This window comes from Corvus moneduloides, chromosome 2 (genome assembly GCF_009650955.1).
Source record: "Corvus moneduloides isolate bCorMon1 chromosome 2, bCorMon1.pri, whole genome shotgun sequence".
NCBI lineage: Eukaryota > Metazoa > Chordata > Aves > Passeriformes > Corvidae > Corvus > Corvus moneduloides.
Genome location: NC_045477.1, coordinates 94,954,468 through 94,969,121, shown reverse-complemented (window position 1 = coordinate 94,969,121; position 14,654 = coordinate 94,954,468). Strand labels below are relative to the sequence as shown.

The following is a 14,654-nucleotide window of genomic DNA, read 5'->3' as shown; positions in this document are numbered from 1 at the left end:
GGTCTACAGCTCCTGCTAAGGCAAGATTGTTTGGAAGCTGGATCTCAATAAGTGTTACTGTTCTGAAATGAATTCGAACTACATTGCATAATTCCTATAAGAAAGCTCTTAAACTTACTAAACTTGAATAATTCTTGCTAGTTTGTTTCAGTATTCATCTCTCCTCAATTTTTGGCATTGTCTGTTCCTGTGCTGACAGAGGATGAAAAAAAAAATTGAACTGAATTAACCAACATATCAGTTCAGGTCCAGGGAGGTGTGATGTGTTGTTATCATGCTACCTGATACTGCATCTGCTCTGAGACTTTCCATTGCTGCACCTTGGTACCCATGCTTTCTGTTGGGAAAACAACAGTCTTCAACTAGCATGAGCCTCAGGCTTTGTTTTTCCCTTTTTGTAGGCATGTTTGCTACTGTAGATGGGATTTCGCAGCGTGCCCCAGTGCACTGGTCAGAGAATGTGATTGGGGCAGCTTTGTGCTTTCCTTACGTGGTTGCTCTCGATGATGAGTTCATTACGGTGCACAGCATGCTGGACCAGCAGCAAAAGCAAACCCTGCCTTTTAAAGAAGGTCACATTCTACAGGACTTTGAAGGTATTAAAAAGGACACTTTGTCGCATCAGTAATTCTGGAACAACAGCTGCAATCACTTGGGTTTGTTTTTTAAACAAAGTATCTAACAAGTATGTTTACTGTTGAAACTTTTATTGCAAATGCTTTCCTGGTTACGTTCCTTGCAGACTTCAGTAATCCAAAATTCCACACTTCTAACAAAATGTATGCTCATTAAATGTGCTGTAATTGTCAAGTTAATTGTTGGGTAGGAGTCTATGGAGTTAGAGCTTTATCTTGTAACTTGATTGTTTCTTTCAAAGGAGCAACGTTAATTTAATGCTACAACTCAATAATTGTGACCTACAGGTATTTGTCCATTGACTATCTTGACAAATTTCTAACTTATTAAAAAGGAATACAAAAGAATAATAAATTCTAAAATATCTGTGTAAGAGGTTTAAAATTGGATCTTTCACATAGAATTATTAAACAAAAAAGTACAAAAATTTCTATTGATCCGTTCTTCAATTGAGAGCTCTTAAGTGTGGAATATACTATGCTACTACATTTTTTTTTCCAGAAAAGCTACAATCTCTAGCACTGTGAACTGTATATTACTTGCTAGATTTGGTGTACAGCTTAAAATTTTCAAATGTAAGCCTGGGGAAGTACCTGTTAGTTAAAAGTTCCTACTCTCTGGAATCTGGTGTTAATTTCAGTGACCTTACCAGCTTAGTTCATCATGAGTGATTCTAGCCAATTTCTCTTAGAGTAGAACAAAATCTGCTGTAACTAAATAAATTTACCATTATCTCTGTATTTCTGAGCTGGAATTTATAGGCAAACTGTACTATGTAGTAAATGTGGTAAGCAGCAAAGGTCACTTTTGGGACTTTAACACTGTTTAGGTTCTTGTATCTTAAATTGTGTGTCTTAAAGCCTGTTTCTGATTTTTTTTTTTTTTTTCTGTAGAGGCTGTAAATTGAATATATCTGTTTGTTCTGTCCAGGAAAGGTGATTGTTGCTACTAACAAGGGTGTGTATATCTTGGTTCCACTACCTTTGGAAAAACAGATTCAGGATCTTCTAGCTAGCCACAGAGTGGAAGAAGCCCTTGTTCTAGCAAAAGGAGCTCGAAGGAATATTCCAAAAGAGAAATTTCAGGTCTGTCCTTCTTTTAATTTTCATGAAAATGTAAATTTCACAGTGGTGTCATGTATTCCATTGGTCAAGTGATTGGAGAGGGTGGGGGAGGGATTTACATTGTAGAGAAGTTGTAATACCTGTTATGATTTCAGCCTGAGGAAATAGGTATTCTGCTAAATTGCTTTGTACTTGTAGAGGCTGTGACATTGGCAGGGTTGAATGCTGTTGTTCTTCTGGGGTTTTGTTGAATTTTTTCAAGTGTGTGACTTGAGAGAATTGAAAACAGAGCAAAACAAAAAAACCTAGTGAGAGAAGATCCAGTGGGATTCTTCCTTAGTACTAGATTGTTATTATTTGCTATTGCTGTTTAAAAATGTATACTTTATTTCAAATTAGAATTGTGTCATTTTTTATTGAAGATTCTCATCATATTCTAAACTCCACAGTAGCACCTACCTTCGAAGTTAAGTGATGGGAAATCTTAAGCAAATAAATCCTACTTCCAAGCTCTTACAAGTAGCACTTGTACTGCTGTGTAACTCAAAGGTTTTTGTGTGGCAAAGTGTCTTACAAACTCTCTGATTAGAGTGTTGATTAGGGATTTGTACTCACTCCCTTCTACCTGTGATTTATATTGCAATACATGTGCTACTGTATTTGCTCCTATTTAGAGAATTGTAAAAAGCAGCATGACATCTCTACTCATAGAGTAGGTGAATAAATATTTGGCTTGGTTTCTTTGCTATTGTAAAAGAAAAATTTGATCTGTGACCTGCATAAAAATCTGTGGGTTTTTTTTTTTTTTTAATATACTTTGGAGCATTTTTTTGCCATTAAAACAGTTGTGTTACTTCTGGTTTGTTTAGAAAGGTGTAAAGTTTGGAACATGTGGAAGTTACAGGATTGCAATGGTTCAAAGTTATTCAGACTGTCAGGATTTTTTTTTTTTTTTTTTTAATTTCAAGAAGGTTCTAATTCCTTTTCATTTCAGTTTCAGTCAAGGCACTTGAAAGGCAATCATTAAATTAAATGAAACTTGTATCAGCTTTCATTTTGATCCGTAACTCCTCTCTTAAATGAGCAGCTAGGTGATTGCTGGAACCAAAAAAGTTTTTGAGAAAAGTCTTCCCATTGTTTTGTGAAAGTCCAACTACCTGAAAGTACTTGAAGCTGAAAAGTACTTAGAAAAATATAGAGTTCAGTTTCCGGCGTGTTTTGCTTTGCATCTTCACTTCCAACTTTTCCCTTCCAATCTGTTTAAAGAAGCAAACAAAACTCTTGCTGTGGGGGCAGGATGCATAATCTAAGCAATGTCTTCTATGTGTGATGAACTATAATTTTCCAATTATTTCTTTACAGTTTACGTGGATTTAGTGTGGGAGATGACTTTGTGTTTTGCCACAGGATGAACCACAATTCATTATCTAAAATACATGATGTAGAATCTCATTCCATCTTAGTTTTCTTGTGTTTAGAATTTTTCAGTCTCTAAAATAAGTTACTTTCTTTTCACAAATGTCTTAAGTGCGCAGTGTTGGTCTTCCTGAAATTATTCTGTTTCCTAGAATATTGTAAACTCTTTCTAACTTAGTGTGCTTTTAAGGGTGTTCAGTTGCTTTAAGTCAATGCTACAGCTGAAAACCAGAAAACATTGTACTTGCGAGCAAAATAGCCTGTTCTGTTTCTGGAGTGTATTTGCAAACTGATATTAACCAACTTGAATTGATGGAGTCTCCCACTGACTGGTATTAAAATGGCTCAACTTGGCTTAGTTGTTGAGACATTACTCCAGTTTTTCAGAGCCTATCTGTAGCTGGAAATGTAACATGTTTTCTGTGGTGACGCTGGTACCTGGTGTTGTCGTTACAGGTTTGTTACAGGCATGTCAGACTTTCTTTACTGTAGTCTTACGTAATACAAATCTGATGGAGCTCAACAAATTAAATGCCTTGCATATGTCTTTGAAACATTTCTTTGGCATACTTTAATCACACAGTCACTCATTTCTAACTCCTTTCTGAGAGCTATCCTCAGATAATAGATTCTATTAGATAATAGGTATCTTCTAATAGGTATCTTCAGGTATCTATTTTGCAAGCATTACTGAATCCTGAGCCGCTGACACTTTAAAGGCCTTATTTTGCCATTTTGTACAAGCAGTAGGAAGGAGTGCATAGGGTTGGCATTAAGGCACTTGATCCAGGCACTATAATCTATCCATACGTAATAGTGATTATTATTGTCTGTTTCATGAAGTGTAGTGTTCCCTTTGTCACATGATGCTTTAATTCTGCAGTTTGCAATGGCTGATGCCATCTAATGAGTGACTTGAACTCAGGGTGCTGCAGGGCAGATCTTGAGGACATGGGGTTTTTTTTTTTCCCCTACAGTTCAAAACTTTGTCATTGCACGCATACATGGGTGCATGCTCTCCCTCTGTATATCAGCATAAATATATATAAATATATGCTGGTAATGCAGAATGATGGTGGAATAGCAGCAGTGAAGTACTGTACTCTCAGAATTATTTGTACAGTCAATATTTAGTTATTGGAAAGTAGCAGGTCATGCCATAGTAGTTCTAACCTGTTATTTAACTTGTGGTCCCTGCAGACTGCAAATTTAGCTCCGCCATATCAGAGGAAAATTTCTTTGTTTTTGAGCATCAGGAATTCCTGCTAGGTGAAAAATGCTAAGCAAAAGTGTTCCAAGGAGATGGCTCTGCTGGATATCATTTTTGATAGAAGAATACAAAGGCCTTTCTACCATGCCACCATGAAATGACTGAATACTACTTATTAATTTTTCAGGACAGCTGACGTTTGCAGAAATCATGGTTGATGGTAGTGAAGACCTTGGTTAGATTGACACACATCTTGCATAGGTATCTCTCTTTTCTTTTTTTTTTTTCTTCCTAATTCTTTTTAGTTTCAAAAAACATATTAACTGCACCCAAATCTGACCAAAAGACAAAGTGGCATTCTAGAAAAATTCTTTTGGACAATATAGTTGGTAATTCTGACTATTTTAGAAAAGACTTTTTTAGTAGTTGAGAGAATTAAGACTTCACTACAGCAATCACAGCTTCAGTAGTCACCTTTCTTTTTCCTATTGCTTTTTCAGATGTGAATTAATACAAAACTTTTGTCATGTTTTTGTAGCTACTGTTTTTTTCCTGTGAATTCAGTCAACAGTGCAGAATTTGCCTAAAGAATTGCAAGTCCTATGGTGGTTCTTCAGAAATTATAAAGGACTAAACAACGTGTTGAATTTTGACTGGGTGTGGCTTAGAACCTTTTGAAAAGAAGCCTGTTCCAGATCTGACAAACGGATCTGGAAGAACAGAAGGTGTTTTTTCTGTCATAAACAGAAGTTAACTGTGTGTGTTTGACATGTAGGTCTAGCCCATTCTTAAAAATCTGTCAGAAGGGGAATACTGGATTTTCCACAGTCTGGTCTGTTTTCTTCCATAATCTTTACCCCAGGGCATCTTAATATCTAGTATTTATACTGTCAGCTAAAAATCTACCTGGATACTGCTTATCTCATCATTACATTTTTAAAAAGTTCTGAAAGTGTCTGTCTGTAGATATTCCACAACTTTTTGTTTCATGTCTTTAAAGGAAAATTGAAGATATGTCAACATTTAAATGACAGTGAATACTACTTTACCAGTTCAAATTTAAAACTGGTTCCTTCAGCCTATAGTTACACTATCAATGAGCTCTTTTCAAGTTTTTGTTAAAAAAATGCTGTACAGACTAAGCTCTGCAATTAACGCAATGCTTTCAGTGAGATTATTTCAAATTTTATTACAATATCATAATTGACTAAATATGTAAATTTTAGTGATCACTCCGTTGCAAAAATTGAAAACAGGTTGGGGGGGGGGGGGGGGGGCGGGAATCCAGCCTATCTACTTTTGATACTAGTCAGCAGGGTGAGAAGTCTTTCCCTGGAAAGTCAGGCTGGATTTTAACATTTTTCTGCTGCCACGAGATGCAAATATTTGCAGATTGAAATCCTTCAGCAGTGTCCTTAGGAAGATGACCAAGTGGGTATTCATCAGTTCACACATTACTGTGTATTGATGTAATAACACTGTCAGAAATCAAAAATATTTTGGCTATTTTGTGAGTTAATCCCCTAAAGAAGTTTTACTTTGTAACTGTAATTAAATTCTCTATTAGCTTTAGTTAACTCTATTTTTAATTATTACACTTGAATGTAAAGCATTAGTTAATATAAAGATGCCATGAAGTATTGTTAATTTAATTTTATATTGTTGTATTTGTCTGAAAAAGTGTGCCTGGTAACATTTCTCTGTTACCCTTTTCTCCTGTGCACTGGGGACGCAAGAAAAGTCCCACAAACTTACAAAGCATTTTAGAGACTTGCTAACAACAGAGATTAAGTATTCCCTTAAGACAAACCATTAGTAAAGCATTCACAGACTAAATGGACTGAAGCCAAGCTTTTCTGTTGGCAAATCTATAACCTTTAATCAAGGTGAAAAATCATCAATTAGAGTGTCAGTCCACTGTACTTGAGGCTTAGTGCTCTTCAGCAATTCCTGTCTGGAATATGTTCCTATTGTATTGTCGTTTCTCTGGATATTTTTATTGAAAATCGTTTTTTAAAGTCTAATATTAGTAACGGCTTTCATGTACAGTGTGAAACATTAGAAAGCTGTGTATTCATGAGCAAGTTGAAGAGACAAACTGAGGACATGTGAAGGTAGCTGGGTGTATTTGCCAAAATACCAGCATTGTCATAAATGGGAATGCTCTGCAGAGCACAGTTTAGGTTCCTGGCTTTCAGTACTTCTCTTTTCCTGTTGGAAATACTCTGAGCACAAGGATTTCATTTAATCTTGTAATTGGTTGACCATTCAGATTTAATAACTACCTATCATTTAAAGTAGTTTTTGTGTTCTCCTTCTACTGAGCTTCATTTAAATATTTTCTGTCTAGGTGTGACATTAACAATAAAGCTTCGTAACAAATAACTTTCCATATGGTTTACTTGGTTTTTAACCATATTTTTATGGTACATTGCATAATGTACTACATACTGGATAGGTTGAACTGCTTTGAAAGAATTTTTTATTTAAAAAAAAAATCAAAATAACAAAACTGGCAGAAAGTCAGAAATATGGCCATCAGCTGGAGATGAGATTATGAAAATTGCCAGCAAGGTTGCTGCACCAGAGAGATGAGACAGGAAGGAAGTGGCTGTGTGTGGTCAAGTGGGACCATCTTCATTTCTTGCACTTACTGAATCGTGGGGAACTTCAAAGATAACCATTGGCTTTTATGTTTGCAAATAACCCAAGAAAAAACTTGAGGCAAGTCAGCATGATGTCAGATAAGTCATTATTTGAACAAGAAAACTTAAACTTGCTGTTTGTTGACTTTGCTTTTACTAAGTATTTGTGAGCAGTGTTGTGTTCACACACATTTGTGTAAGAAACTGAGTCTGGGCAGCAGACTCAATATATTCAGGTACATAAATTAAAATGTAGAGGATCAAGGTTTATTTTGCTTGTGACTTGTCAGGTGTGGTTGAAGATCATGTGTTTGGTGTTTTTTGGCAGGCAGCTATTGCAGTAGTAACTAGCACTGCATAAATACAAGTATAATAAATATTTTTCTCCCCCTCCTTCTTTTTTATAGGTAATGTACAAACGAATCCTGCAGCAAGCAGGTTTTATACAGTTTGCACAGCTTCAGTTCCTTGAAGCAAAAGAACTCTTCAGGTAATTGTGTGACAAGAAATTTAATAATTTACCTTCTTTAAATAAGGAGTTAGTGTTCTTGGTTTGAAAAACTTAGTTGCTTGAATGTTTTTTGATGTCGATGTGAGTTCACTGTGATAAAATGGTTTTGTTGGGGTTAAGAACAGAATAGCATTGAAACAACTTTAGAGCTGACGAGTTAATGCAACTGGTTTGGTTTTTTTTTTGGAGATGCTAACATATAGTAGCATTAAGAGTTTGAGTGTTGTATGTATGGCAATTTTTTAAACTTATCCCATGAAGGTCAAGGCTTTATTATTGAGTCTGTGCTGTGATTTACAGCATGAATATTGCTTTGTTCCTTTTTTCTTTTTTAATACTTTTAACTAAAGGTATAATTTACCTATTAGTTACAATTTAAATATTATTGACACAATTGCACTAATTTTTATGAGGATGCTGATATTGAATTTGCTTTAACACTTGTTCTGCTAGACCTTTTCCAGAAGACAGATTTGTTCTTGAAGTCCGTACTAACCTTGCCGATTTAGCCATTTCAGCAGTCACTTGTTTATAAATTGACCTTGATATTCCACTTTCATTCAGAAAATGCTGCTCGTTATCTTTATTCTACCTGATAATTTCATTTCTGCTAGCCATGTCTCATTCTGTGATGTGGCACTCTCTGTAGTTAGTGGAATGCATGCTGACCACATAAAATAACTCTCCTTGTTATCTGCTGAAATTCACTTTAAATCAGTTTAGAGTCTATGGAATAGGATTAAGGTTAGACGATTTTCAGTATATCGCAAGCATATTTACAGTGTAGGAAAAAAGTTGTCCTTGGGTTTATGGAAATGCGTTGAGGAAAGTAAAGCTTTGAGGAATGTTGCTACTCATGAGGGACTTTGCCATTTTTCCTCCTGCTCATAATGGGAGACACTGGGCTTAGATGAGCAGTGTACACTGAGGAAAGATGAAGGAATGACAGGAAAGGCCTGAACAGCATTTAATGACAATTTGTTCTGGCCACAACCAGTTTTTTTATCACCTAGTAATTTTTGTCATTAGTGAGCAACTTGCAGTCTTTCTCCACCCTTATGAACTTTCAGACACTTGTGTATCTGACCCCTGGGTTGTGTATCTGAAGCAGAAGTACAAGCTGTACATAGTTAAGACTATTTTAAGAACAGTGAAAAGAGAGAAATGTATCCTGTGGGGAGGTCTACCACAGGTGGAAGGAGCCCAGATTTGTTACGCATCCTCCATCCCACTATCAGTCCATCTGACAAACAAGCTTTAATGAATAGGATTGTGGGAGCTCCTCTGTAGAAACAAATGTGCTTCATGAGAAAATGTGCTGTCCAGCCACAAATTTTGTAGCTGAATCAGCATCCCAGGGTGTTCCCTTCCTCTAAAAGCTGCAACTCCAAAGCAGAGCAACGGTTTGTGAATTGCTGGTGTCTGCTCAGGGAAGAAAGCCAGAATAAGTTTCTGTGCTTTTCTTCTGTCCAGCCATACATCAGCTAAGCAGAGTATTTTGGTGACTCTGAAAAAACTTGTTATGGAGCTCATGTTCCTTGATGTTTAGCCCTGGTGGGCACACCGAGCTAGAGTAATAGCTGGGTGCGCCGTGTGCCCTGAGACAGTCTCAATCAATCTTGTTCATTTTAAACTTACTGATGCTCACAGGAAAAATGGGAAAGGGAGTGGCAGTCTGTGAAAGCACTTCCTCCCATCCCGGTGTGTTGCTCTGCAGATGTTTCAACCTTGTCTTAGAAATAACTTCAGTCTTAATGTCAAAGGGAAATTCGGTACCTGAGAAAAGACAGATTTAAGCAGTGAAACAGGGTAGCAGCAGTACCTCAGAGTTCTTGGTGTGGTATGTGGACCTGCTTCTGTCTAAATATGAGGTGAGATTATCTCACTACTTGGAAAATATCTGACAGTTACAGGTTAGCAGGGGGAATTATACTAAAGGTCTTCATTTTCTTGCATTATTACCCATCTTGGATAACCTTGTCAAGAAACTGTTATATCTTATGCTTGAATTCATCGTTCTTAAAGACTGGAACTTTTAAGAGGAATAATTTGCCAAGTTCCTTGTGGTTAATGCCGATGCTTCTGAATACTGAAGAAGGTTGACAAAAAGGAAGAAAGTGGTAGCTTTATTGAAACTCAAATAGTTCAACAAAAGGAGGATAAATTTCTTCAGCTAGATCCATTAACCTTAAAACTGAGTGAGAAGTAACAGTAGGGCTTCTTTGGTCTGAAAAAATCTGTTATTAGCAGTAACAAAATTGTGATTGTGTTATGTAGTTGTGATTTATACTATTTCACATTGCTATCATTAGAGCTATACCAAACAGTGCTTTTTAGGAGGCCATTTGCTGAATTTTACATGCCTTACCGAGATGTTTGGCAGTTGTCACAGGGAAACCAGTTCTCTTCGGTGTTTACTGGTTAGATATTGCTTGCCTTCTGACACACTGGATACTGGAACTTTTCTGAACTTTGCTCTTTTTAACAAATAAAAATGTTAACTCTTTACACAGTATTTCTCACCTTGGAAAGCCTATAGAGAGACTTTAGGTATAGGTCTCTCCTACACTGAAGAGGTTAAAAAATTGCTGGTACTTACACCTGGAGAAATAAGAAGTAGGAATGATGTGGAATTTGCATCTTAAATGTGATTCAAGAATATAAGCTTCCAATACAATCAATTTAGGCAAAACAGCTAACACTGTCGGCTTCTTTGGCATCTCTGATATCTGTAGATATGGGGTTCTGAATTTAGACCTAAATTTCCTGAAAACTTGTAGATTCTGCCTGTTGCATTGTCTATATATATGAAGCCCAAAGAGAACTAATGCAGAATTGCTCAAAGGGAAGTTGCCTCACAACACTGATATCTCAACTTAGGAGTTTGTTTTCTACTGTGAGATAAGTTCCTGTCTGTATTTTGCTGAGCCTGAGGTGCAAGAAGCTGAAGGCTCAGACGTGTTTTTCAAAAGAGATGAGATCCTTTGTAGCTGCTCTAAAAGGGTCTTGTCCAGATGTGATGAAAAGGTCCACAAGACATCCACAAATCCCAGGAGCCATAAGTCTTAAGTTGAATGTTAGCCATTCGTGCAGGTGGGGTCATTGTTTAGTATCTAGTATTTTTCTGAAGAAGCTTGTGGATGATGTGGTGCTTTTAGGAGGCTGCTTGATTGCTGCTTACCCCTGCTGTGAGGGGAACAAAATTGTACAGCTGAGCTCGAGTTAGACCTGCTGAGAAAACCACAGATGATTCACAGCCCTGGCTTTAGGCTAGCCCAGGTTGAAAGCTCATTCTCCTTTTGGAAACAGATTATCATTGAGGCCAGAATCTGTGAAGTCAGAGGTAAAGTAGCTGACTACTTCATCATCTAGGAAAACTTGAATGGTAAGATGAAAGGACTCAGAAGCTACTGTAGAAGTTAGAAAATGTTTTAAAATGTATTAAAAGTGGCATATTAAATACAGCATTTTTTAACTTCATCCATCTCCATGGTCATAGTCTCCAACTCAATCTTAGGCCATCTCCAAATACTTGACAGCATAACCAGCAAGGGAACCAATGTTTGTATCTGAATTTCTCCAGATTTATTAAGACTCCTTGTTTCTGCACAAATTTTGAGCAGCCTGTGGATGTTATTCAAGTTACGGGTTAGCTTTTGTTCTAAAACAAATCAGAGAAGATTCATTTGGATTGGAGGGAGAAAAAATCTCTTCTTCCTTCAAATAGGGTTAATTTTCTAGTGTGATGTGTCTCATATTTAATCTGGTGGTCCTCAGGACTTGAAATTTCAGAGTAGTTGCAGTAGCTAAAACTGCAGTTAAGTTACTGTATTAAGTTCATACTGAAAACTCAAATGTTCTTGAAACCATCAGGTCATGACACTGACAGAACTTGCTTGGCTATTCTGCCTCTTACCATAATGTAGATCTAAGAATTTCAAAGCCAAATCCCAAAAGAGGGATTAAAAGAAATTTGAACTGCAGAAATCTGTGAAGTAGACCTGAATGCTTTACCTTTGGTTAGAGGTAGGCCTTTCTGCTGTGGAGGTAGGTTTTAGGCAGTAGGATTCCTGTGTATGAATTGGGAAAACCTGCTGTTCAAACCTCTCCTCATGGGAAGGCTTCCCATTTTTGTCTGTTGTGGTTCTTTATTGGCTATGTTGCTACTCCTGTGCTTTGCAGTCACTAGGTTCTGGAGGAGAGGATGCTGCTTTTAAATTTGCTGTTGCTGCTGTCTCCCAGAATTTCCTTCTTCTGGTATAGATTTTTGGAGCCAAAGGACTATATTAACTTGAAAGAAAAGTTCTAAATAGGGATTGTCATGGTGATGGTTCCTACTAGTTCATATTTCCTGGATTGTTTTGGAATTGTGTCTCTAGCAAGAAGTGAACGATGCAGGGCGTGCCCATAGTGAAGGGATGAGCCTGTTTATGATGATCTTTCACACTTTATTGCCTGTAGAAATCTGCTGCTTTTCTACTTCTGCGTTTTCATTTATTTCTTCCTGGAATTCATTCCAATCAAAGTTGTGAAGAGAAAGTCTTTGAGTTTGCTGATCACCAGATAGATAAAAATTATTTTTAAAAAGTTATTTGCAACAAAATAACTAAACAGGGTTTCTTTTAGAGAAAGATTAATGTCAAGTTAATGTTGATTTTTTTTTTTTTTTTCAGCGACAGTATTTCCTGCATTTCAGGAACATTAATTTTTAAAGGTGAATTCTGAATAAAAACTTTGACAGTGAAATAAAATACTATAAAATATAAATTCTGATGTCTTGCTGTTCTTCTAAAGTAAGGCCTGGAAAGAGGGTTCACTCTAGCTGTGAAAATTAGGGATTATTTACCATGTGTAAAAAAAAAAAAAAAAAAATTACTCTGTCAAAACAAGCATTCTTTAAAAGCCTGAGGAATTTCAGTCTAGGCTGAAAGAAAAATGTTTTTTGTGGTGTATCTATGTTACAACTTGCTGCAGAATAAAAGTATAGGGTGTCCTTCACACCTGAAGTGGAAAAGCCACTCCAGAGGAGCCTCCATAGATGTGCACCCAAGGCCTCTGCCTGTACAACAGACTTACTGATTAAACGGATGCATAATCGGTATCTGTGCTTTGTTTACAGAACCTCTGTAGGAAGAGAGCCAAATGAGGAATCTGGTGCATTTCAGGGCTGGGGAGATGTTTTCATTATCCAAACACATGTTCTGAAAGCTTCAGTTTTGTACAGGAAGTTGCTGTTTTCTTCAGAATTACACTGACAGTCTTTTGTGGCTTGTCTGAAAGGGTTCACTTTCTCCATTTATATTTTTTTTGCTGCCATCAGAAGACTAGCTCCCACAATGTATGGATGAAGTCTAGGACAGTCCTAGGACTGCTATAGGGCTGTTCAGCTGATTTTTGTAGATGCTAGAGAGGAGCTGTGGAAGGTCAAAAGCAAAAGGCTGAAAGCTCTGAGAATTTGGAGGCTGGCCAATGTCTAGAGGAGTAAGAACAATGATAAACAAATAAATAAAGATACAGCAAAAAATACTCCAGAAACTGACTACATGTTAGTGTCCTGACTCTAAGCATATGTGAGCACACATTTTTTTTTGTGCCTATGTATACTTTTTCTTTCTTTTTGCTTCATCTAGTTTGACACTGTAATTGCAGAAGCGGCCAGCTTGATGTCCGGGAGCTGATCTCTCTCTACCCCTTCCTGTTGCCTACTTCCTCTTCATTTATCCGGTCTCATCCCCCTCTGCACGAGTATGCGGACCTGAACCAGCTGACCCAAGGGGACCAGGAGAAGATGACAAAATGCAAACGATTCCTCATGAGTTATTTGAATGAAGTCCGCAGCACTGAGGTTGCAAATGGCTACAAGGAGGATATTGACACAGCTTTACTCAAGCTGTATGCAGAGGCAAATCATGAAAGCCTGCTGGATCTCCTAGTTTCAGAGAACTTCTGTCTTCTAACAGATAGTGCTGCTTGGCTGGAAAAACACAAAAAGTGAGTGGATTTTTTCATTATCGCGCCTTCTGGACCAGAGGAAAAATTGTCTTAGATGCTCTTGGCTTCTTGAACAATGTGTTTGAGTGCTTGTAGTTTCTGTGCTTACACTTGTCCAAAAGACGACTCAGTCTGAATTAACATTGTTAGCATTTAAAAATATTGGTGAAAAGCTATTAATTGACAGTCTGAGGTAAAGGAAATGCATTCTGTCTTATCCTGGTAAATGAAACGCAGAGTTCTCCATGGAAGTTTCTGTATCCAGTACAAAAATAAAGAATTGGTACAAGCTTGGGAGGGAAAAGTTAATTGTTTGCCCTTGTGATAATGGGGGAGTTGAATGGCTTCAACAGTTGTACACAGAATGCAAAGATGCCTTAAAGCGTGCACTACCTTGGGTAAAAGCTATTAACCAGTTAGTGGCTTTGAAATTGTAGTTGCTTATTCAAGGAAGGAGCTCTTAGTTCTGAATTGCAAACTTTGTGTTCCACTGATTGACCAAAAAGAGATTCCTTAAGATGACTGCAAATTACTTCAAACCAGAAATGCCAGTGGGCAGAGAATTGACTCTCATTAAGCAGGAAACATTAGGTAGTAAATGTGTAAAATACAAACTCCAGCCTTAGGTAGTATGTCTATCTTGGTTTTCCTTTCTTTAGCTTTAAACTGTCTGGTGCAGTAGTAGCAGCTATAGTGGTGAGGCAGAGTCTTTCATTGTGGTTATATTTAGGGTAATTTCATTTATTTTAGGTGTTTTGTTAAAACCTTTCGGTAAGTGTGGTTTGCATGGCAAACTTTTGAATTGAATGAATGTTAGAACATTGTTCTGTGAGGACAGCCATTACAGAATTTGGCTGTATTTTTCCTAGAGTACACAAAGCCCACTCTGTAATAGCACCATACAAAGCTCTTCTTTGCCTGACTTGACTCCCTGCCACAGTAAAGAAAAAAGTTTCTGACAGTAAAACAGAGTTTTAAATAAACACATAATAAAATTTGATTTAATGACAGCTGATGAACTATTGGAGCAATAGTTGCTTGGAGGTGGGTGTTAAGTCTGTACATAAAATTGACAGAATGGTGTGGGAAATATCTCTAATTGGGCACATACTTAGTGTAAGTTGGCTCTAGTCCCCAAGACAGGTTCTAGTTACAGGAGTGACGGAGACACACTTTTAGGG

General features: G+C 37.1%; 1 protein-coding gene across 1 annotated transcript in view; it reads left to right on the top strand.

The window, feature by feature from the left end:
* TGFBRAP1 (transforming growth factor beta receptor associated protein 1) overlaps positions 1–14,654 on the top strand; it is a 37,395-nt gene that overhangs the window by 10,435 nt on the left and 12,306 nt on the right. Inside the window, exons 3-6 of the mRNA XM_032100421.1 lie at positions 402–596; positions 1,567–1,721; positions 7,379–7,461; positions 13,132–13,473. Coding sequence (XP_031956312.1) covers positions 402–596; positions 1,567–1,721; positions 7,379–7,461; positions 13,132–13,473 — 775 coding nt within the window. The remainder of the gene's footprint in view (positions 1–401; positions 597–1,566; positions 1,722–7,378; positions 7,462–13,131; positions 13,474–14,654) is intronic.